General features: G+C 41.4%; 1 protein-coding gene across 2 annotated transcripts; it reads right to left on the bottom strand.

The window, feature by feature from the left end:
- Positions 1 to 50: 50 nt before the first annotated feature.
- Positions 51 to 25,253, bottom strand: LOC103057465 (S-adenosyl-L-methionine-dependent tRNA 4-demethylwyosine synthase TYW1-like). Of its 2 annotated transcripts, XM_088152537.1 has the most exons (16): positions 24,444 to 25,253; positions 21,909 to 22,048; positions 20,755 to 20,889; positions 19,190 to 19,291; positions 17,049 to 17,243; positions 14,412 to 14,687; positions 12,921 to 13,043; positions 11,631 to 11,748; positions 10,771 to 10,823; positions 9,738 to 9,856; positions 9,212 to 9,321; positions 7,756 to 7,933; positions 7,075 to 7,210; positions 6,371 to 6,481; positions 5,085 to 5,252; positions 58 to 3,676 (listed from the first exon to the last, which is right to left on the bottom strand). In XM_088152537.1, exons 1-16 carry the CDS (start codon positions 24,445 to 24,447, stop codon positions 3,455 to 3,457), a joined length of 2,190 nt encoding a protein of 729 aa, XP_088008663.1. In that variant the 5' UTR covers positions 24,448 to 25,253; the 3' UTR covers positions 58 to 3,454. The 2 variants fall into 2 exon arrangements, with proteins under 2 accessions (XP_088008664.1, XP_088008663.1); XM_088152538.1 differs by lacking the exons at positions 20,755 to 20,889; positions 21,909 to 22,048; positions 24,444 to 25,253 and having other exon boundaries at positions 51 to 3,676; positions 17,049 to 17,238.
- Between the last annotated feature and the right edge of the window lie 120 nt (positions 25,254 to 25,373).

Consider the following 25,373-nt stretch of genomic DNA (forward strand, 5'->3'; position numbering starts at 1 on the left):
GTTCCATCAGAGATTTCTTTATTCAGGAGAAGCATACAGCATCAAAGTTTGTTGAGTCTGATTCAACATAGCAAAGCCTTGTCTTTTTAAGCCCAACTTCCCCCCCTTCTAGGTTTCTATTCCCGCTTGCAGCTCTTCGTGCCTTGCTCCGGTTCTCACACCTCCTGGCCTTGGATGTCTGGTTCAAGATAGAGATAACGGCACCTGGCCTCCTCTTCCCCCCCTTTTTATGGCAGGTCAAGCAAACGGTTAGAATAACATTCCCAGTATTCCACTATTGATCTATGGTTAGCAATAAAAGCAAAAGTATGGTTAGCAATAAAAGCAAAGTAAAAATAATTGAAGGTTCTGGTTTGCGTAGATCCTGACATGCGCAAGGCTTTTAGGTATCAACTGGCACCGCTAAATGGGGCCCCAAAGTTGTGTTGGTGTCACTTTGCTAAGCTATCTGACTCCAGGCAGCTGCATGCTTGTATTGTACCTTAAGAAGTGGTGGATAGAACCAAGACAGTAACTAAAATTTGATTGATTGATTGATTGATTGATTATGTGCCGTCAGTGTTGACTCTTAGCAACCGATGTAGATAGATTTTCTCTATGAACTTGGCCCTGCAGGTCATCCAACAGTGCACCACTGTAACTGAGTCCATCCACCTTATTGTTGGTCATCCTCTTCTCTTTCCTTCCACCTTTCCCAGCATCAGAGCCTTCTCTAGCCTTCACATACTGTGTCCTAAGTAGGATAATCTGAGCCTGGTCATTTGTGCCTCGAGTGAGAACTCTGGGTTGGTTGGTTTGATGATCCATCGATTTGTTTTCTTGCTTCTCCACAGTGTTCTCTCAGAAGTCTTCTCCAACACCAAAGTTCGAAAGCATCAATACATTTCATTAAAATAAAATAGACTATGATTACATGTCCATCGTGTTTAATGAATTTCCTCTTGGGACACATTAAAAACATTAGGTAGCAAATATTTAAAGATTTCTGCAGGATACACTTTTAAAGACTGCCTGCAGCCTTAATTCCCAGATTTCATGTATGTTTCTGCCCTAAATTGTAAATAACAATTCACAGTAGTTGTGTTCACACAACACGGTAAGCCAAAAACAAACCACATTATGGTACGGTTTAAATGTGATGGCCTGATTCACAAACAAGCTAAGACACAATATGGTTTATTTGATTTAGCCATTTGGCTTATTAATTGATACATAATTTAGCACAGCTTCTCAACCTTGGCAACTTTCAGATGTGTAGAGTTCAACTTCCAGAATTCCTCAGCCAGCACTGCTGGCTGGGGAATTCTGGGAGTTGAAGTCCACACATCTGAAAGTTGCCAAGGTTGAGAAACACTGATTTAGCATGTTAAGCCAACACTGTCCTTGAGCTTTTTTCCTTGCTGGATGATATGACATATAGTAGGCCCTAAGGCAGTAAAGGCCCCCTAATGAGGCATCTCTTAGAGGCGGCAATCTTTTTAATGAAAAACAGGCCAATGAGACTTCAGCAATGTTTAATTTAAATAGGAAGTCCAGACAATATTTCTTGTCACGGGGATATTAAAAGACATATAACAGAGAAAGGATAGCACCAACCCACTCTTGTTTGACTATAGTAAAGAAACTTTATTGCAAAAAGTGTATGTCTTCTAAATACTAAGATCCTGAACTGTGCTCTGGCATACTTTAAATCTTGAATAAATGTGATACTAGCTGCATAAGGAATTAGGTAGGCAAAAATAGGATGCCATCTGTGACTCTTACAATAACTACCAAATAAACACTTTATGAGAATTTTTTATCACAACTGAGTTGAAACTGGGCTGAATCACAAATAGTAGATAAGAAAAAAGCATAATGTAAAAGAGTTGCTAAAGTTGTTCAGGAGCTATTGCCTTCTTTGTGGGAAAGCACCACTGGCCAGCTGTTGTAAGGGAGGCAATTACTGGAGGATGAATACGCTGGATTGCCAGATGACATTAGGACCATCAAAATTAACTGGGGTCAAAGGCTCACTTGTGAGCAGACTTAGCATGGTGTTGTCATTAAATCTGGACTGATGGTATAAGGCAGTCTTTCTCAACCTTGGCGACTTTAAGATGTGTGGCCTTCAATTCCCAGAATTCTGGGAGCTGAAGTCCACATAACTTAAAGTTGCTAAGGTTGAGAAAGACTGCCTTATACCATCATAGAAAGGTAGACAGTATGTACCTTCAGGCAGAACCCATATCAATCTGTAAATTATTGTATGTGCTGCCACCATTCTATCAATAAATAATACCAAAAAAAAAAAAGTAACGGATTAGCATTTTACTTGAGAGTCACAAAGGTAGGTATGAAATTCAGTTTTTCTTTTTATTTTGCTTGCTTTCCAAATTTTAAGAACTCTCTTTTTTAAAGAAGACATTGAAAAGGTATGTACAAATCTAAGAAATGCTAATTAGGGCAGAAATTATTAAGGAAGATAATGTTAATTGCATTTGAAAACGCAAATAATTTTAACAAAGCAATCCAGAAGTTAACACCACATTGATGGATCCATGAGAAACACTGAAAAAAATATAGATACAGGCCTCAATCCTAGAGTGATTCTATTTATCCTATTCACAAATAGGATAAAAAATATCCACACACCAAGAGATAGGATGCTTTTTGTTTTTAATTTACTGTAGTTAAATCTCTGCCAGAATGAACAACCTATATAGGCTTGCCCACACCATTGGGCCACAGTTGCTGCAAATCTTTTCAAACATTTCTAGATGGCCAGGCAGCACAGGATTGTTGCCACAGATATTCAGAGAAACAGGGAACCCCCATTCCAGTTTTGCACGACTTAACAACCTTTTCAGGTACTTTCACTGAATAAAATTTAAAAAATTGTTTTATTTCTGGAGTCCACAGACATGGCTTAGGCCATCCCAGATAGATTGCTGATCTCAAGAAAAGCTTCAATTAGGAAAACAGGATGCATTTTTTTTATTTGGGTGGGCCTTGAAGGGCTGCAGGGGGTACAGCTGATCATGCCACATGAACGTTGGGGAAAACATTTTGGCTATTTATTTTTAGGGGAGGTGTTAGCTGTCCCTCACCCACCAAAAATAGGCTACAAAATGTGGGCCATACCCACACAGATGCTGAGGGGACTACAGAAAGTGTGGAGCTGGGATCAGAATGAGAGTATGAGAAGTGGAACAATATGAAGGACACATATGGGTGGAAAGTGAAATTACCTCACACTCCCTGAGAGAGATGAGAATGATAAATTAACAGCATCTACCTGCCTTTTCAAAAAGCATATTACTTACCATTTTCTTTTTGGCAAACAAAAGAAAAAACACTTTGGATAGCCCCAGGACAAATGGAGTCTCAAGTTTTATGCAAAGATTTCTGACGATGTACATACCAAACATTCTCTCTAAGCTCTAGCTTTAAAAATGGTCCAATTTTAAAGCTGTCAGCATCCTGAGATGTCCTTTATTTTGTTTTTTCGTTGAAATCTTGTGTCCATTGGATCAAAGCCTCTTTCCTTAGCTCCAAACACTGCCCAAGGAGGAGTTAGTGCTACGTAATCAGCAGAAGTGAATGTTTTGACTCCTCCACTCTGTTCATATTCATGGACCAATTCTTGAAAGCGATCATAGTCAATCCAGGTGTGCCATTTCCCCTCAATCTTGAACTAAAGGAAAATGTAGATGTATAATTGTGATTATAATAGTTTTTTTAAAAAAAAGTAGTGGCTTGCTCTAAAGGTGTTTACCATAGTTTCCTGATTCAGACAAAACAACATACTCAGACAGTTTTCTCCAACCTGGTCATTCTCGCTATGTAGGGATTTCAATCCCTAGAATTCCCCAGCTAGCATGGCCATTGCTGAGAATTTTGGGAACTGAAATCCACAAATCTAGAAGACAGTGTAGAGAAGGCTGCACTGGACTATAATGCAATCTTTGTTTGGATTAGTGTGCTACATGAAGCCAGCCTTTTTTTTTCAATAAACCATAATTAAATAAATCTTTCTTCAGTGTGCTGTGTGATCTAGCTGAGTTTATTGAAGGCTTCCTAGATACGATGGAGAGCCTTAAAGCTCTGCCTAGGGGTACTAAGACTTCTAGTGAGTTGATCTCCCCACCACCACTCCACTTTCAGGTCTTAACAAATATATCAAATCAAATCTTTATTACAGTCACAGACCAGCATGAACACATGTATGTTTGCATGTCAATTACATACAAGCTCCCTAACCCTGCTCTTCACTCAGATGTTACAATTTATTTACTAGAGCTTGCTCCACCAAGCAGAGATTTTTAATTGTCATGCATAAGAAGCAAAGAACTTCCTGCAGTGGCCCCAAAGACTGAGAATCTCTTCTCATTTGGAGAAGAGGAGCATGAAACATTTTCTTGGTTTGATTAGATTTTCCAGTTCCACACTGTGGCTATTATTTTAACTGCCCTTTTACTTCACTTTTGCCATTACCATTGTTAAATTTACATTTGTTGTGGCCTGAATGCCGGACTTCCTTACATAGCATACATAGATGTCACTGGGCCACAGGTCCATGCTCTTTGCCTCATTTAACTTTGGGTTTAGATTTTCCTAATGGCAATTAATTACAGATCCCACAGGCATTCTTAGATTTTTTTTAAAAAAATGCTGGCTGTCAGCATTGTTAGAAATATGCCCACTTGCCCAGAAAAAAAAAAAAAAGATAAAGGAAGAAGCTGAGTTAACAGAGAATATCCTGGGAGACTAGAAAGGGTAGTATGGAACTGTCTCACCAGAATGCCTTCTGTTAAATGAGCACTTTGAGACTGGCCCCACCCAACAGGGCAGCCCTTTGGCAAACAGGCAAAACCATGACAACCATTTACCGCAACCAGTAACCTGGCCTCAATCCTAAAGGGGCCTGTCGCCAAAAATATTAGCATCCTTATTTTAAAGATGTTTGTTTTCATTGTTTTATAATTGTCATAAAGCACCCTCGAGATCATTACAGCTGAAAAACAGTCTACAACAGTAATAATAATATTTAAATCTTCCTAAACAAAAATTTCAGGAAAAGACACAAAGGTGCTGAGAATCACCTTCTTGTGGGCAATCAGGAGACAGTTGGAGTGCTCGTGTTCGCTGGCAATTTCATAGTCTGGAAGGAGGTCAACCAGCTCTTGCACAAAACGCTTCACTTCTTCATGCCAAGGGACGTTGGCCATTGTAAGGCTACTGGCTGAACTTTCCCCACAGTATGTCACACCCTGTGGAAGAAACATTTAACACTTGAATCCTAGACTTCTCTCAAAATTCATTTTTCCAGTTTTTTTTTTTTCAAACGAACATATTGCCATATAGTTAGGAAACACTACTGCAGTAAAGTTACAAATTACTGAAAGAGAAGGATTATTTTTTAAAGCATAGTCAGAAAGAAAGTAGGATTGTTTCATCTTCGCTAGAACAAGGTCAACCACGAGGATTAAGCAGCCACAAGAATAGTAGCCATGGAAAAATAACACTGGACCTGTTTGTGGTGACTCTGCTGTTTATAACAGGGATCATATGACGGCTACAATAACTCTAAATAGCCTATAAGTCAGATGTAACCCTGAACTACCTCTCCCAGCATCCCACACTAGTAGTCGTGATGGCTGGGGCTTCTGTTAGTTGTAGTTCAGCAACATAGGAGGCTTGGAAATTCACCATCCCTGTTGCCTGTAGGGATTCTTCCATTCTTGAAATTAAATAATTACAGGTCAATACAAAGAGTTATTCCTCATCTCAGGCTTACAGTCTAAAAATACATGCAAAAAAAAAGGGCTGAAGACGGAAAAGGAAAACAGCAATATCCAAATATCAGATCTTAATATTATGTGGGCCTAAGAATGATCGTTCACCTCAGTATCGGAAGGACTTCAAACTGGGTAGAGAATGAGTGCGCAGGCTAGCCCTGCTCTTTTCTCTCCCTAGCCTCTATAGATGGGTCTTGAAGGGGCCAAGCAGATGCTCCCAGGAATCTGACAAGCAGGCGATGAAAGCCATAACGGTTCACATCATCTGCTCTCAGCAAGCAGTGCTGTCTCTGAACATGAATGTTCACTATCATGATGGCTAATGGTTCTCCCACCCTGAATTCATGGGCGACTTGGCAAAGCCTCCCTCAATCCAAAACTAGTTATATAGAATGGGGAAAACAAGGGGTCAGGGTACAAACTGAAATGCAAAATCTGCCCTAGAATTATTTCTGCAAACATTTGGAACCAGGCCTAGTCAAATTTGCCATTTATCATACCATAAAACATTTGCCTGAAGAATGATGAAACTATGCAAAAAGTCAAGTCCGGGAGGCAAGAAGGGCCCACCCTAACAACCAACAGCTCACCTTAACTTCTATGAAATCTGGCTTGCCAAGAGACACCAAGTCTGAATAAGCTTTCAGCTCATCCACGTTCCACGCTTTCACCAGTGTCAACCTGTATACAGTGCGCTGTTGCTGAAAAAGGTGGGAGAGAGTAATTTTCAATTACAGCGTGCAATAGTAAGTAGAAATAAAAAGATATGAGTAGGATTACAGATCTCGATACACAGTGTGAGACAAAAACCACATAACTGGTGCTGAATTAAGCTTCAAGTTTTCCGCTGAAAAGAGCACTAGGCCAAGAAATCTGAACAGATTTGTTTTAGCCATGACGTAGTAGGAGTTCATCGTAATCTGAACTTTTGACTCAGAGAATAGAATTCATAAAGGTTTTGAGTTATCACAACCTGTCAGCTTCCCAGATAGACCAGACAGGAAATAAGACCAGATGAGCTAATTTTACTTTATTGTAAAGCTACATTAACAGAGTCTGAAAGTAAAGATCTCCTGCCATCTCTTTTTGCAGCTTGATAAATTAGGGAGGATCCTTTCTGGGTTTCTTTCTGTGCCCATTATGCAGATGCGAATTCCCCCCCCCCCATCTGATTGTTCCCTAGGCAGCATCTCTTCCCACCGTCTCCCAACGTCAGTCAAGCATACCATTACACAATCTTTCCCTCTACTGTTTCAATATCAAGGGGGAACCAAATGTAAGCTGAATGCCATACCTTTTCAGCTAAGGCTTGCAAGCTATCTAGGAACCGCTGCCAAAAGTCTTTAAAGAGAGGTCGATCGATCTTCTTCAGACTGTCTTTGGTGCTGGCATCCACACTGACATAGAGCTGAGTGACAGGCTGGAGATTCCTGTTTGTGAGGCAACAGGGAAAGCTTTGAAATTGTGGAATGCTGCCACTGAAGACTTTTAGGAAAAAAAACCTACTTCAACATATCTTGAATGGCAGCTGCTCTGGATTCCAGGGCAGCTTTCTGTTCCCAGGTTATTTCCAAGGTTGTGTGTGACACTGAGGTCCAAAACAGGGTAGTGTGGATATAGAAAGCTGTTCTTATCTAACTTTGGGCAACCAGCACAACAGAGACTAAATTAAAATGTAAACCTTGAGGCCACGTGTGCCCTCCAAAATTCTTAGCGTGCCCCTTAGTCCCTCCAAACCTGACCATCAATTTACAATTTTCAGTGAGAGAGAAGGGGGAAATGATTAACTAAGGAACTAAACATACTAACTGTATTTAATTAAGCTGACTGAATTTTAAATTCACTCAGAGTCAGCTCTTGTCCAAGCCCCACCCACTATTCTGGCCTGCCTACATTTCACAATGCAACACCCAGCACAATACACCGATTATAGGCTGAAATGGGGAGGAAGAGGTACAACTTCTTAGAACCTCACCTAATTTCCTCTGGAAACTGCGCATTGGTAACCAAGAAGCTTGAAATGTTGTGATGATGCAGCAGCTTTAGGAACTGGTTGATTTGGGGGTACATGATTGGCTCCCCCACAAGGGACAGTGCACAATGCTTGGCCTCCATCCCTTCTTTGAAGCGATCATCTCTCACTCCAGGGACCCCTAGAAACAGAATGAAATCATTTCCAACCACTGAGGATAGTCTGCAGCAGAGAGAAACAACTCAGGCCCAGTTGCTCTGCAGTGAGATGGGCGGTGACAAATTTGAAATAAATAAATAAATAAATAAATAAATAAATAAATAAATGTGTGTGTGTGTGTGTGTGTGTGTGTGTGTGTATGTATGTATGTATGTGTATATATATATATAAAAAAAAAAAATCAACCCACCTACCCACCCACCCTTCTCCCTGCACTCCTTTTGTGACTCAAGAGCTCCTGAAGCAGAACAGTATTTTCAGTCCTTTTTATTGTGGTGGTTGGAAGTTAAAGGATAATATAAATGCCTTAAGCTTTTCAGATGCTTAAGGAACCATTAACCTTCCCATACAGGCCCAATGCTTAGCTCTGCCCATTAGCCCCTCTCCCTGGGGCTCTTGGAAGCCAAATATGTTACAAGAGCAGCTGCAAGAAAGTTGCCCATTCCTAGTTTACAAGCTTAAATATATATCACAATGTTATGATTCTATAATATTCTAAGCTCCATTGATGAAAGTGGGTCCCACCTCCAAGAATGCATAGAGAAGTATTAGGAAATCAATTAGTTATACTAAAGAACTACATTTCTTTTCATTGGAGTAGAGATAGTATTTTTAATAAAATTAAACTGCAGCTAAAGAACAGTGCTTTAGAAGAGTTATCTCATGATGTAGGTCACAACTTGATTGAAAAATACCCTGTGCATTACAGATTTTCTGTTAATTTTGATACAAGTACTACCATGTTTTTATATAAAAAACTGAGAGGGAAGACAATGATTATTCACAATCTTTTACCAGAGAGTAGAAAATGCTCAGTCTAAGGCTGCATCAACATACATAGCTAAATCTAACCCAGAACTAGAATGTTTCTCCTCTTCCCAGAACAACTTCCATAAGCAAATTTTGTTAACCCAACTAAAATTCATATTCAAGGTTCTTTTGACTGAAGAACATCAAAAGCTTATGCTTCTCCTCATTACAGTATCTTTCCATCTGATATTCTGCTACTGTAATTCCAAGAACTCTCCAGATGCGTTGCTAGTAAAATTTCCAGAAACAAAAACAGCCTAGGCACCAATTTAATCATTTATATCTAGGATAAAAAAAATGGAAGCACTGGCGTTTTCCTTAATAGAAACATGCCTAAAAGGCTCTCTTCCCTCATGTGCCAGCCACTAAGAGACTTCTATATACAAGATCCAACTTCCAAAGAATCACATGTATAGGATCCACATCCCACCTTTAAATTGCTTGATCAAGTTCTGATGGTTCTCAATAGCTTCCTGCAAGATCATCTCTGGCTGGTCCATCTTCCATCGCCACTCTGTGCCTACAGGATTTGTGTGGTGTCTGGGGAAAAAATATATATATATATATATATCAAATTATATATATATGTATATAATTAAGAGATAATGCTATGTTTCTGAGAATTAATCTGGCAGTTAAGGACTATCAAAATTAAAGCAGAGCTTTTTGAACATTTGGCCCTTGGTAGAATCAGTCCCAGAGAGCCAGTTTAGTGTAGTGGTTAAAGCACCAGGCTAGAAACAGGGAGACCGTGAATTCTAGTCCTGCCTTAGGCACGACTGGGTGACTTTGGGCCAGTCACTCTCTCTCAGCCCTAGGAAGCAGGCAATGGCAAGCCACTTCCAAAATCTTGGCAAGAAAACTGCAGGGACTTGTCCAGCCAGTTGCTACACAGTGCCGTCAACACTGACTTGATGGCATAAAAAAATTAAAAAGAATCAGTCCCAGATCTTTACCTCCAACAGAAGACACATTTATTAGCACAAGCCAAGCTGGGTGTTGTCTCCATACAGCGGTGGCTTTCGATGCCATAAAAGGTATGCTTGTAACAGCCTCCTCTGCCACGAAGCATCGACTATCAGACAAATGTGAGCAATAACAAAATAAATAACAATCTCAAGATGGCATTGCTACTACAAGCATTTACCTTAGTCAACCATATTTTATTTTTTACCAATCTAAATTATTCTTAAACTATAGTATACTACATACTATTTTGGAATGAATAGAAAGGCAGGATATAAACCAAATTAAAAAAATAAATAACAACAAATTTTTGATGGCACCACATTTTAAACAGTATGTTCTCTACTGGAGAAAAAAGCATTATGCAAATATGGGGCCACCACTAAATAAATTTTAATACAGGGAGCAAATGAAGGTACCCCACAGAAGCTGAATGCAGTCCCTCCTACCCTCAAAAGTCACACCATCAAATTATTATTATTTTTATTTTACAGGTCTTATAGCCCATCCCAATCGAAAGATAGTGGGTGGGTTGAAACACATTAAAAATATACCAAACAACAATAGATCGTGCACCTCAATGCACATCAGTAACACTTGATTAGGAATGGCTGAGTGAAATAAAACCATAAAGATGCCCAGAGTCTTCAGGAATGGGCGGCTGTAACAAATCTAATAAATTCAATGGAATTAAAAATCTTCAATTATCTTTTTAATATCATAAAGGAGAGAATGTTGCGATCATTAAGATAAATTTGTGCCTGCATCTTCCTTTTATCATTAATTATTTAAAACATTTATTGCTTTTCCTCTGTTACATTTTGATGAGTGTAAAACCTGAAATAGGTAGGTTGAGCCTCTGAGCTGGATTTACCTATTTTAGTTGCCCTCCACACTCATCTGGAGAGCACTAGGTTGGGAAAGACCTTTTATTATTATACATGGTCCCGTATATTTTTGTATTAGATACTATTGTTATCACCGCCATTTATAAAAAAATTGATTAGAAAAGAAAAGCAGCACCTTTGTCCAACGGCAAAGTTTCACTCCAGAATGGCTCCCAATTAATCTATAACCTGAACGAGAAGAGAGGTTTTTGTTTTAGTTTGAGTGATATAGCACAAAGAAATAGCCATAAAGAGCCTGAGGGGATACCAAATACAAGCACTTTAATCCAAGCAGACCTCTTTGTCCAAACTCAGTAGCAGCTCCAGCAGACAACAACTGGCTTCCCAGAACAGTCTAAAGCACAAGATGGTTTATTTGGTTTTGACTAAGAATATTTGTGTGAATAAACTGTTTTCAGTACTGTGCTTTGAAAACCATGATTTATGGCTCAGTGTATGGCTTATTCAGTAAACCACAGTCAAGTAAATTATGGTTCAGCATGACGTATGAGAGAGCCAGTTCGGTGTAGTAGTGAAGGCAACAGGCTAGAAACTGGGAGACCGTGAGTTCGAGTCCCGCCTTAGGCAAGTGGGTGACCTTGGGCCTGTCACTCCCTCTCAGCTCTAGGAAGCAGGCAATGGCAAACCACTTCTGAAAAGCAGAGACTTATCCAGGTAGTTGTCAAGAGCCAAGACTGACTTGAAGGCAAAAACAAGCAAGCAAGCCAAAAAAAAAAAAGTATGAACCTAGCCACTAAATCAGCCTGTCTCCATCTTGTCTCTGCACTGAACCACTATTATAATAAAGTGAGTTTTGAATTTAGTTTCAATTAAATGAAATGGGTCTCAACAGCCTGCATGGTTCTCCCAGCCATTTTATCCTCACAGCAGCCCTGTGAAGTAGGCTAGGAAAAAGAATAGTTCCAATAACTACAATAAAGACAATCATTATAATGAACATCAGCTTAGGTTGAACCTGCATTGCTACCCCATCACCTTGCTTTGTGAGTGCATCACGAAGAGCTGGGGTGATCATCTCTCTCCTCTCATCCTCCCCTCTGCCATGTTGGGTTCCAGTCCCCCTGGGAACCTCTCCGTCAGGTTGATGCTCTCTCTGTGCAAGAACAACGATTAAAAAAATGTAAACTGATTTGTTCTGCTGCCTGATCTTCACAGTTGGGAGAAATCCTTTCATTAAAATGCTGTGTAACTGCTATATAGCCTTGACCAGCTTGATAGCATGGCATTTTTACAATGGACTGGCTGACAATTGGGACTGTCATTGTACTAGTACCTTAGGCTTTCAGCAACAGGAAGGAGAAGGAAGCATGGCTCCTGCTGCTGTCGCTGCCAGGAAACAGCAGTGCAACAATAGGGCAGGCTGGGCAGTGGTAGAAGTGATACCTAGCAGTGTATCCATATTTCTGTTCTGATCCTAGACTTAGCTTGTTCTGATCTTAGAAATACAGGTAGTCCTCGACTTACGACAGCAATTGGGACCAGAACTTCTGTCACTAAGCGATGCAGTTGTAAAGTATGGCTGCATCACTTAGCGATGGCAATCCCTGCAGTCCCAGTGCTCTCATTAACTGAATCCTACGGTTGTTAAGCAAGGCAACTTCCTGCTGGCTTCCCACAACCAAAGTCAGTGGGAAAGCCGGTGGGAAGTTGCAAGTTCCAAGTGGCTTGCAAGCAGGCTGGCAGGCAGATGAGTGGCTGCTGCTGGGTGGGGGAGGGCACAAAGGGGTGTGTGAAGCTGCAAGGGAGGTGCAGCGAGGGTGTGAGGGAGATACAGTGAGGGTTGGGGAGGGTGCACAGGGGTGTGAGGGAAGCATGGCGAGGGTTGGGGAGGGTGCCCAGGAGGTGCACGAGTAGCAGGGAGGCTCAGGGAGGGTGCACAGGGGTGTGCAACTGGCCCGCACAGCACAAGCACAGAGGAACTAGGGAAGCGTGTGCGGGGAGGGAGACTTACCCCAGCAACTTGTGACCTTCCCTGTCAGCTTCCCCACTGACTTTCTGGGGGAGCCAGCAGGGAAAGTCACAAATGGTGATCATGTGATCACAGGGCACTGCAAATGGTCACAAGTGCAAGCCAGTTGCCCAGCACCCAGATCGCAATCACCTGACCGTGGGAGTGCTGAGATGGCTGGAACTCCAAGGACTGGTCATAACCAGCATTCATTCAGCACCATCATAACTTCAAATGCGCTGAACAACTGGTTGTAAGTTGAGGACTATCTGTAGCGAGCAGAAAGGTCTTGGGATCAAGGGCAAAGTTCTCCTTACCTGAGATTTCTTCATGTGGCCCATCACCTTGCCCAGATCTTCAACATCCACAACCTGATCTGCACCTCTGCCATTCTCTGTATCAGATTCCTCCTCACTTGTAGTTTCAAATAAATCCTCTTCCTGAGATGCAGAACAAGGAAAGAGAAAGCTGAAGCCAAGTCATCTGTTCCATTCTCTAGTTAACGAGTTACCAGCTAAGTTGTCCTTATGTCCAGCAGAGCACTGACACTCTTAGATGCTCTCTCCAGGAATTGGACAGAAGTCTGTCTATCAAGAGCCAGCATAATCCAACTCATAAGAGGCCTTGGAGAGACAGATTCAAAATCTATTTCTTCCATGGGACACACCTATAAAACTCAGGAAACTTTTAAAAAATCTTTAGGAGTCTCTAAGGCATAATGTGTTTTGTCTGATTTTGGCTTAGAAAACTATGAATTAATCATACTGGTTTGTAAACAATGATTTCTGGCTTAGCATGAAGTAAGAGCCCAGCCAAATGTGATTTATCATGCAGAGTGTAATGAACCCAGTTACAATCAGCATGACTGGGCAGGAAGAACACAGAGAGTCTAGCAATAGAAGAAACTGTTGACTGTTGGGCAGGAGCAAAGACGTGGAGAGAGACTGAAGGATGGTAAAGTGAATAAGAAGAACCTCAGCTGTTAGGGACACTTTCAGCTGGATTCCTGTACTGAGCAGGATTGGAATCAATACCAAAATAATCCTTACTTCTTCAGGATGTTTGATTCCAGAACAGTAAGAAACAGGAAAGAATAAGAAATAGAAATATTGGAACAAGTACAGTGGTACCTCGGGTCACGAACGCTTCTGTTCACGACCAATTTGGGTCACAAACAGCACCGTTCACAACATTTTGCTTCCGTTTGCGAACTCCGCATCGGGTGACAAACAGGATCCGCGGCCATTTTCCCTGCTGACACACGTGGTCGTGGCTTCCTGTAGGGAGGGGGACTCTCCCTGCAAACAATAACCGCCTCCCCACCCGCCTTCCTGTCCTCCACACCAGAAGTCGCCTCAAGCAAGGTTAGTGTTCTCTCTCTTCATAGTGTACTGTACTGTACTTTGTGTCATATTTTTGTGGTTTAAAAAAAAAAATACATATGGTTCAGAACGGATTAACCGTATTTACATTGAACCTTATGGGAAAATTTGATTTGGGTCGCGACCAATTCAGGTCGCGACCAGTGTCGCGGAACGAATTAAGTTCATGACTCGAGGTACCACTGTAGATCAAGAAGTTAGAAGCTGGAACATAAAGGAAATGAGGGAAGCAGAAGAGCAAAAAAAAAAAAGAAAAAAGAAAAGGCAGGGAAAATTCTCAAATAAAGTTATGGGAACACGTGTGCTGCCCAAGAGAAGGGCAAAAAAAGATCCATGATTGTTCCATAATACATATAGATGAGGTTCAGCACAAAAGAGAAACAACATAGCCAAAATTGTAGCGTTCTACCAGTCCTTTCCACTTACTTCTTTCTCCTCATGCTTTGAGGTCTCTTGCTCTTTTGCTTCTTGGTTCACTTTTGGTTTGGATCTACATCGCCCTTTCTTGCATCTCCCACTACAGGCCTTCTGCTCCCCCTTGCGAAGAGCTTGAAGCCTCGTGAGCAACTTGGCCTTCCAAGCCTCAAAATCAGCCTCAATGCTTCCATGCTGGCTCTTTACCACATTGCTGTCCCCTCGGGCACACGATAGAATGCGTCGAGCACCCAGCATCCACAGCCACTTGTCAACATTCCTGCTTACCTGCCAAGGAAACAAGAGGCAGACGGGCAACATTTGGGTCATAAAAGGCAAACAGTGCTATTCATTCATATTGGGCCTATTTGGAAGGTTCCATGTTCAATGGGACTGACAGTTGAAGGAGTCTATCCCACCTAGAAGCCCTCCAGAAGCGCTGGATTCCATTATGGGAAATGAAGGCCATCACATCTAGTTTGGAAATACTAGCGTAAAGGTCTCACATCACAGGATGGGAAAGATAACTCTGCTTGGGATCTTGGAGGGTAACTGCTACTCAAAATAGGCAAGTCATAACCACCTGTGACTCCAGCAGTAGAACATGCTGTCAGCCTTTATGGCACTTGCCTAAAACCCAAAGTGATTCCTTTCCAAGCATAATTCTCACAAAATCTCTTTAGTAGAATTTATTGAAAAGAAAGGGACTGGACTACAAAAATTCCATCAATTGAACTATTTCCCATCTAGATGAAGATATCCCAATATACATTATATGGTGGAGATCTTTTTATTCTCTTTCAAACTGTCTTCCTATGATCTGGTGATATAGCAGGTCTTTTTACTGGTAACAGAAGCTTGCAGCTGATGATTGACACAACTGTCTCCTGAATCTTTATCAGACTAAGAGCCAATGACTACACACATTCTTTGCATGAAGGTCCTAGACTCAAATCCTAGCAGCTTACAGGAAATGGCCTTTCCTAGTCTTCTTACAATAGGAGATAACAATCAGTAGTCGTCCCCTTTTGTAGCACTTCCAACCCACCCGATCCTGACTACTGAAAATTAACAGGACCATTTTTCACCATTTTGAAGTAGGAAGCAGGTATTCTCTAAACCCTAAAATAGGCATGTAAGAGATTTTAAAAAAGCAAAATCTCCGAATCTCTCCCCTCAAGTCCCCAAGTCCATCCATATAAGACGAGGCTCCACCAGTTTTGCACCCCTCAGTTCCCTCACATTAAATACAGTCCCTGGGCACCAAAAGGTTGCCTACTGCTCTCATATCAGCAAGCTACAAGCAAATCATTCAAGGACCTCTAGAATTTTCTTCTGCTCCAGAGAACAGATCAAGGGCAATTTCTCTATAATAGCGGGTAGTTCCTTAAAGAAAAAGTGGATAGGTGGGGAGTTCATTGACCACATGGGATTGATAGAAAATTTTTTAAAAAGAAGTGGACGTAAAAGCAGTATCCATCCAGGTAAAGCAGGATAGGAAGAACATTGATGCTTTTGAACTTTGGTGTTGGAGAAGACTCCTGAGAATACCATGGACAACCAAGAAGACAAACCAATGAATCACTGAACAAATCAAGTCAAGAGTTCTCACTCGAGGTACGAATGACCAGGCTCAGATTATCCTACTTTGGACACAGTATGTGAAGACCTAACTCTCTGGGAAAGGCTGTAATGCTGGGAAAAGTGGATGGAAAGAGAAGGAAGAAGACAACCAGCATCATTACAATGGTGATGAGTGCACTGTTGGAAGACCTGAAAGACCAGGTTGGGGACAGGACTCCCTCAGGGGTAACCTTGTAATAAATGGCTCCACTTTTCTCTTTTTTACCCATGTTACTAGGCCCAAGCAGTTTTGGAGTGTGTGGTGCTAGACTACAAACACAACACTGGAGTAATTAAGCAAAGAAGAATATTCATTTTAATAAAAACATTAAAGAAAAGATTTGAGGGACTCATTTAACTACCCCAACTACCAAGCCAAGGTTAGGGCTCAGTTATTTACAAACTGTCTGAGCAAACAAGAGATGCAGAAAATTGGAGCAGATATAAAAATGTACAAAACTGAGCAAGCAACACTGAATAGAAATAAAAAATCCCTCACACAACTAAACAAATGTTTCCTGCCTACTTTACCCCCATCTCCATTTCTCCCAGAGCTTTGGGGTGCTGGGGTAGAATTCTTCAGCCCAACTGCATGACAGCGCTTTTGCTAAGATACCTGCTTCCCACATGGCCTAAGAATAAAGAAGCTTTCTTCCCCACCCTCCAAAATTAGAAAGGACGGTGGCTGTATTTCAACCTTCCATATGGCCAGTGAGGCACCCAAAATTAAGAGTCTCCTTAATCCACCACCAAGACATTTCAGAAAAAATGAACAACTTGTAACCACAAATTGATTGACACTGATTAAAATACCTGCCCCAAAGTCAGAATACCCTAACATGGTAGGGTATTTCCTATAGACTTGTCTTCCATGAAGAATTTCAGGAAAACATGAGTTAAGAATTCAATGAAGATCCTTTGAGGACTGAAACTCCTTTGTTAAACAAAAGGGTTACATCTCAGTCTCCAGCCACTTATCAGTATCATGCCTAGGGGTTAAAAAAAAAAAATGAAAGCAGTACTCACAGTGTTGAAGTGGTCAGCATACACTGAATTTCCCAAACCAAAGACAGCGTATCGCAAGCCCTTCAGATATGCCTTGCCAACTCTGAAGTCATTGGCTGCCTCTTCCAGCCACTTGCAGAACCACGCAGCATTCTCCGTGGGTTTGCCCTCAGTGTAAGTGGCAACTAAGAACACGCAGATATTCTGGCTGCTGATCTGGACAAATCCCCAAAGGAAAACAGGTTTTTTGCCTAAGTCACCACATTTAAAACAACCACTGTTCATAGTAAAAAAAAGAAAAAATCAAAATGCCAAAATTCCATTCAAATTAACTCATCTTTGAAGAGCTGGCCCTACCATTAGATGAAGGGAATTAGCCTTCTCAAGCAGCAGATTCTGTGTGCCACTAAAGGATATGAAACTATTAACTGTTCCATATATTATGGCATTTTTTATGCAAAGGAGGAGTTCTGTGGGGGGGGGTTCCTCAAGTGCCCCCAAATAACTTAATTATGTTGGGGCATTATTCTCTTTGATTGGGGACAGACCATCCTGGAGAAGTTCTATCAGGTTGCTAAGAATCGACACTAACTTGACGGCACATAATCAAACAATTAAAATATTATTTTGTTATTGTTGTTAACCACTAGGAGATTGACTGATTGACTGATCTATCTATCTACCTACCTACCTAATTTAGCTCAATCGGCAAGACTTTAGGCAGTGTACATAATTTATATAGTAAAAGAGATTACAAAATCAGATTAAAATTATTTAAAACAGCAACTAAAGATACAAAGCTAAATGTACAGAATTATGGAAAATGGCACCACTGTATACTGTTAATCCCAAAAGACCTTCTAGAAGAGCTGTTTTCACCTGAATCTGGAAGACCATGAGGGTGGAAGTAATCTTTGCTTCAAGGGCCAAGCTATACCAAAGGAAGGGAACTGCTACAGAAAATGCCCACTGTTGCCCACCACCACACCTCTTGGGAGGTGGGGACCCTTAGCAGGCCTCCCTTGATGTCCAGGTAGGATGGGCAGAAACTAATGCAGAAAGACAGTCCCCAAGCCCTGAGCCATATATGGCTTTAATGACCAGCACCTTAAATTGCACTTGGAAATCCACTGGTAATAGTACAGCTCCCGCAGCAGAGGTATAATGTAGCAGTAATGCAACTGAGCATATGTGCTGATGCCTTCTGGACCACATGAAGTTTTGGTGTGGTTTCAAGGCAGCCTCACACAAAGCAAATTAATAGAAAGACTGAGAGGCAGTTTGGTGTAGTGGTTAAAGGCACTGGCTAAAAACCAAGAGATTCAGAGTTCTGCCTTAGGCACAAAGCCAGCTGGATGACTTTAGGCCAGTCACTGTCTTTCTACCCTAGGAAGAAGACAATGGCAAACCAATTCTGAAAATGTTGCCAAGAAAATTACATGTTCTTGTCCAGGCAGTTGCCAGGAGTCAAGGTTGACTCAAAGACACCAAAACAGAGATTATAAAGGCATAAACAACCATCCTCAGTGCCTCCAGTTCCAGGATAACTCTGATAACTCTGTGCACCACCGTGTTGGCTTGCTGAAGGCAGATACTGTTCCCTACTCTGATATAGCATAACTGCTTCAAATGGCCCAAGAAGGACACTTAATTTTATTCCCCAACCACAACCCCAGTGAGCTTGGACCAAGAAAGTGTCATTGGCTGAAAATTACCCGGAGAGCTCCATGACTGAATGAGGATTTGAACTGTGATCTCTCTACTGCAAATCTAACACCTGAAATGCTACATACACTGGCTACATGACAGTTGCAAATTCCAGGCAGGAATCATGGGATGTAGCAGCCAAGAAGCCTCTAATTTTGATCCAGTTGTTGAGTAGAACTACTCACCACCTAAGGAAACATTGGACAGCACTCCAATTGCCCTTCTTATGTCTCTTCTCCACCATCACCACATCACCACTCCCCCAAAAATCTCACAAATTACTTCATTACAAGTAACACAATTTCAGGGCTCATTAGGGCACAATTTCAGGGCACACCGCCCACAGCTGTGCAAAAGCTCTCCTGGCCACTGTTTCTACTTGCTCTTCAAGCAGGAGCCATGAGTCAATGAGGATCCCCAGATGGCATTCCAACCAGAAGAGATAAAGTACAAACCTCATCTATGAGACAGTCATCTGGATCATAATCTTGCATGTCAATAATTTCTGCTGGCAAATTAATGGAGGCAACAGCTTCAGTAAGTATCAGTGCAAACCGCTAGAGAAAAAGGGGGGAAAAATCAGTGAAGATTTATTTCATATAAGGAAGCTAGACTAGGTGACTCTCTGACTGATCCATGAAAGATAAATTGTTTTATCTTTATCCCTTGCAATTTTTCAGGGATTTTTGGATTGCAACACAGGGAGGTGCTAGGGCTTAGCACTGAAACAACAGCTGGGTGTCACACATAATCCCCACGACAATTTAAGGATTGCAGACATCAGGGGAAATCCAAGAGGACAGAGACCTTAGAAGCTCCTGCCAGTATAACAGTGGAAAGCACTGGACTGGATGGGCCAACATTTCCATTGTTACCCTAACTTTTGCAATCCTAAGAATATTGTATTGTACTGTGGCCACCCTTAGCAACTCTTGTGCATGGAAGATGGCCCTACATACAAATTAACATATCTAGACTGGAAGGAAAAAAAACCCCACTCTGAACCGGACTGAGAAGGACTTTGAGTGGGAGCTTATAAAAGCAGAAATGGACAGCCTGCCACACCCAACTTCCCAAACCTTTTGGGGCAGTTCCTTCTGATCAAAAATCAGCAGTAAGGTTTCCAAGCATTTTAAAGTGGAAAAATTCTAACTTTACAGTGTACCCCCTAAAAATAGGCTTACCACAATGAAAACAAAACATCAGCCTCACCACAACCCACCACAACCCCCAAAAATCCTACTCCTTTCCATGAGCAGCCACACGCACTTTGCTTCATCAACTCTCATATTGCAGCCCTTGCCCTCTTGCTCTTGCTATAAGGAGACACAAAGCTCCAACAGGACTCTGATAACTCTGTGCACCACCGTGTTGGCTTGCTGAAGGCAGATACTGTTCCCTACTCTGATATAGCATAACTGCTTCAAATGGCCCAAGAAGGACACTTAATTTTATTCCCCAACCACAACCCCAGTGAGCTTGGACCAAGAAAGTGTCATTGGCTGAAAATTACCCGGAGAGCTCCATGACTGAATGAGGATTTGAACTGTGATCTCTCTACTGCAAATCTAACACCTGAAATGCTACATACACTGGCTACATGACAGTTGCAAATTCCAGGCAGGAATCATGGGATGTAGCAGCCAAGAAGCCTCTAATTTTGATCCAGTTGTTGAGTAGAACTACTCACCACCTAAGGAAACATTGGACAGCACTCCAATTGCCCTTCTTATGTCTCTTCTCCACCATCACCACATCACCACTCCCCCCAAAATCTCACAAATTACTTCATTACAAGTAACACAATTTCAGGGCTCATTAGGACAATATTCAGTAAGACCAGCTGCAAAGGCCCAAACTCTGAAGATAAGAATTAACCAAAAACTATTTCTGAGTGTGCAGGGGGGGAGGGGGGGTTTCTCCCTGAAAATGAACAACCACTTCTATTCAACTAAAGGAGAAAAAAACATGGCTGCAAGATGAGTTAATTCTTCTCTTGCTGGATTAATGCAATATTTACCTTTGCTGTTCCAGTCTGGGAACCATAGAATACCTTCACTCCAGCTACATGGACTTTGTCAAGGCTTGTATCTTGCTGTTCTTTTTCAGCAGCTGTGGTTTTAGGAAGGCTTAATTTTGCAAGGTGATTTTTGTTCTACAAAGGAAATATTTAAACAACAGAGTCCCAGAAATAAACTTAGCCTTTCTCTTCCTGCTGCCATTAAATAGTCACTCAACCCCCCAAGGCAGACATTGTACAAGTTAGAGAGAAAGACAGTTTTGTCCAAGAAACTTTTCTCTTATAGAGGAACACATCCTGTGCCTGAACAAGAGGAATTAAGCAGGCAGGCAGGAAATATCAACTGATACTGAGAGGACAACAAATCAACTTGTCATTCTTGAACAATCATTCTCAGGCACCGCTCAGAAAACTGGTAGTTCACCCTACTCCTAGCTGCTATGGTTGCCAATAATGTCATGTGATTCCAGATGTACTCTGCACCAGGTATTACACACACACACACACACACACACACAATTCTATAGATAGATTTCATTTCCCTGGAAAAAACAATAAATTGCAACTATATTTGTGTAGTTTGCTTCACAGGATTTAATTTCTGAATAAACCTGCACAACAAGACAGTACTATAGTTCTGGTGGAAAGGATTTGCCCCCTTTGGGATTTGTTTGGGGTATATTTTTTGCCACTGAATGTTCTGATAACATTTCAGGAGCTCCATATCAGTCGCTGAGTTTCCTTGTTAGCACTAATTGCCATTCCTTTTAACTCCCTTCTGTTCATGTAAGTTCTTTATTAATCTTTAGAATCCTTGTACAGTACCATGGAAGAAAAAATATTTGCCTTCTTTTGGATGTTCTGATAACATTCAGTGGCAAAGAGATGCAAAAATTCAAAACATCCAAAAGAAGGCAAATATTTTTTCTTCCATGGTACTGTACAAAGATTCTAAAGATTAATAAAGAACTTACATGAACAGAAGGGAGTTAAAAGGAATGGCAATTAGTGCTAACAAGGAAACTCAGCGACTGATATGGAGCTCCTGAAAGAACTGAGTCTCTCAACTGCTGAGAAGACAGGAGGCCACCACAGAAATTCCATCACCTTTCCATCAAGATCAAAATATTAGATACAATGAGAGTCAAAGTTACCTGTTCTTTGGCTTTGTTAAGGAACTGAAGGCCAATCCAAAGGCTGATTCCAAAAACTGCACACGAGTAGAGATAAAATCGATTCAGCCACAGGAAAGTTAAGTGAGCATGGAGATTGTCCCATGTGTCTGCAGGAGTATCTGAAACACAACAGAACAAAATGCTACTATTTATAAAAGCCAGATATCAGGATGAATGGAGGTTTGCTCTCTGGTAAGCATGCTTAGGACCAAATTAAAGGTGGCAGAATCATTATATAATCTTAGAATCATAATGTTGGAAGGGATCATTTAGGCCAGGGTTCCTCAACCTTGGCCACTTTAAGAAGGGTGAACTTCAACTCCCAGAATTCCCCAGCCAGCAAGGCTGGCTGGGGAATTCTGGAAGTTGAAGTCCACCCGTCTTAAAGTGGCCAAGGTTGAGGAACCCTGATTTAGGCCACTAAATCCAACCACCTCTCAGCTCAGGACCCAAATTAAAGCATCTCAGATACATGGTTCATACCCAATGAAAGGAAATGCACCATCTTTGGTCCATTGGTTCCACTGTTTGCTTTTACTCTTAGGTAGTGTTTTTCTGACATTCAATTCAAACTTAAATCCATCATTTTGCTATAATGAAAACATGAGAGAATAGACCTTGATCTTCTTCTATATTACAAGTTTCCAGATATTTGAAGAATGCTATTATATCTCCCCTCAGTTGGTTCTTATTAAGGCTAAACTTAATGAATTCCTTCAATCTCTCTTCACAGGGCTTAATTTCTAGTCCACTGATCATCTTTCTTGCCTTTCTCTGAACCTGCTCCAAGTTCTCTGAATCCTTCTCAAAGCATGGTACCCAGAGCCACCATGATGGAAAACATGAGTGGGGAGGATTCTGGAGTGGAACTTCAAGGTTGCCGGGAGGGGGAAGAGAGGTTTCAGGGAAAGCACCTCCTCAGCCCCCAGCTGGAGTGTGGGAAAGTCAAGAGAAGGAGACTGGCCCCTCCCTAAGGGCATCATGGTTAGTTGCTGTTGTTGGGGATTAGAATTAATCTGGTGAGATTTTGTCTATTTGATGTAAGCTAATAAAGGAGCTAAACTGATTCTGGACTGTCTCGTTGTTGTTCTTGGGCTGAACCTGACAGCTGCATACAGTATTCAGAGCAGGGATCTGACCAAAGCAGAACAGAGTAGAACAATTACTTACTATGATTTGGAAATTAAACTTCTGTTGATGCAGTTCTAAAATTGCATGTACCTTCTTTGCAGTCACTTCATGTTGCTTGCTCATATTCCATTTGCAATCAGTTACTATTCCAAGATTTTTTTCTACCAAGCCTGATATCCCATCAGTCATGTCCTCAGTGGGGATCAAAAGAAGCAAGATGATGGTTGCAGCAAGGTGATCAAAACCCCACTACTTTTATATGTGTATTGACATCACATGCACATACAAAGGAGTAGGGTTTTGATCATACTGCCACAAACACCATCTTGAATGTTCGATTTTTGTTTCCTAAGTTATCATCAGTGTGACGTTCATTGTGGGTCCTGCTAGTTATTTGATATCAACAGTTCATTCAGCTTTTTGGGGAACAGGGCCCATGCTATGCTGGTTGGTTTGTTACAATGTTTTTATCTTGTTTTTAATCATTGTTAGCTGCCCAGAGTTATGTATTTGAGATGGGCAGCCATATAAATTGAATAAACAAATAATATGGAATAAAGTGCCACTGAAGTTCAAGTAAGCTCTCTCCTTATTAGGTTTTAGGATGGATCTAAAGAATATTCAACTGTGCCTTAACATACTTACGTTTGAGCATATTTTGTTTTCTTGTGCTTTATATTTTTAGTTATTCTTGGGTTGCTGTTTTTATTTTACTTTTGTAAGCCACCCAGGGCCATTACAGGAGTAAGCAAAATATAACATTTATAAATGGATTAATATATCCTAAACTGATTACTTCAATTATTACAACTAACTACATTTACAGTGCTTTGACCCCCAACAAAACATTCCCCCCCCCCCGGTCATTTACTACAGCAGAAAGACTGCACATTTATTTGGAAGTATAAGAGTCCAATAGGAACTACGTCTGCATAATCAACATGGGATTTGACTGCAGGATTACACACTTGCAAGCAAGATCCAATACATTTAGAGATCGGGGGTATAGTTCTATGCTATAACTAGCATATACTTGCCCAGAAGTGCCAATAAGCATGTTTTCTTAAATTTCATGTAATGTTTGAGTAAACCTTACAAAATCGTCCTTTTTATTTTCACAGGAAACGTTCGATCGCTGCCCTTGCCTAACCCAGCTTCCAAAGTAAACCCTATTTATTTCCTATGGAAATGATACAAACGCGAAGCTTTTTAGGTTCAGATTCTTTGGCGAGCTACAGGACTTCCGTCTGAGAAAATATGCTAAAGGTTTAGAATTCGGTCGCTTGCCAGAAACCTTTGCACGCTTTCTGGAGAGTAAACCGCATCTAAGCCAGTCCGGCTTCCTTCACAACAAGCGCGCTTTTTCGCCTCCGAGTTACTTACCCATGTCTTCGCACCCAAGCAGCAATCCCCGATCCGATCAAGCGATGCCTTTCTGGTTCTCTCGAAATCGCAGGGGATCATTCCCAAACAGGCCCACTACTCGCCCCACGAGCTCGCAGGCGCAGCCATTTTGCACCCTCCACCCCCGGCACGCTGGGAAGAAGACATTAACCTCTCACTGGCTGAAAGGAAGTTTGCCCTCCAGCACCGGCGACTGCTTCGAAACACTCTCCCTCCGAAGTTTGCCTGCTTTAGTCAAGAAACAAAGGGGCATTTTCCATTTCCACCGCAAAATCGAGAGTATCGGAGAGTTTGAGAGAAGGAGATACGAAAATCCATATATCTAAATAATGCGGATCTTAAATGCTCCGCGTTGGAAGTTAAACAATAGGGGGAAACATTAAGGTTTGCTTTAAAGAGATGGTTGGTTTGGGTTCGTTGTGTGAATCCAACCATCCACTGTGGTGATTAAACAGCCTTCTGGGTCTGTGTTGTATGAATAAACCACAACTGGCTAGTACAGTAAAACAATTTAAACAAACCATGTTTAAATACGATTATATGAACCTGGTCAGTGACAGGTCCAAGATCATCCAGCAAACTTAAGTGATGTTCAAGGATTTGAAGACGGGTCTTCCCAGTCTACCATACTGGCTATGTGTTTTATTTTATTTAATTGACCTTTAAAAACACAAAACAAAACTTGAGCTACTTGCATTTGTGATCAACAGAAACCTCCACGGAAGAGGAGTCAGATCCGTAAACCTCGTTTTTTCTGCGGACCCACCTTGCAAGTAAGCCCTCTCAACCCCGAGAGGTCACTTTTCAACGAGGAATCATTAATCCTCAGGTTTGGTTTCCCACCCGAATGATTTTGAAAACGGATCCTCCCTCCTGGAGACCACATTCTCGCGAGATTTTGGCACGTGT

This window comes from Python bivittatus, unplaced genomic scaffold, assembly GCF_059951505.1.
Source record: "Python bivittatus isolate LINGU-HERP-01145 unplaced genomic scaffold, Pbiv_v1 ctg000690_np1212, whole genome shotgun sequence".
Taxonomy (NCBI): domain Eukaryota; kingdom Metazoa; phylum Chordata; class Lepidosauria; order Squamata; family Pythonidae; genus Python; species Python bivittatus.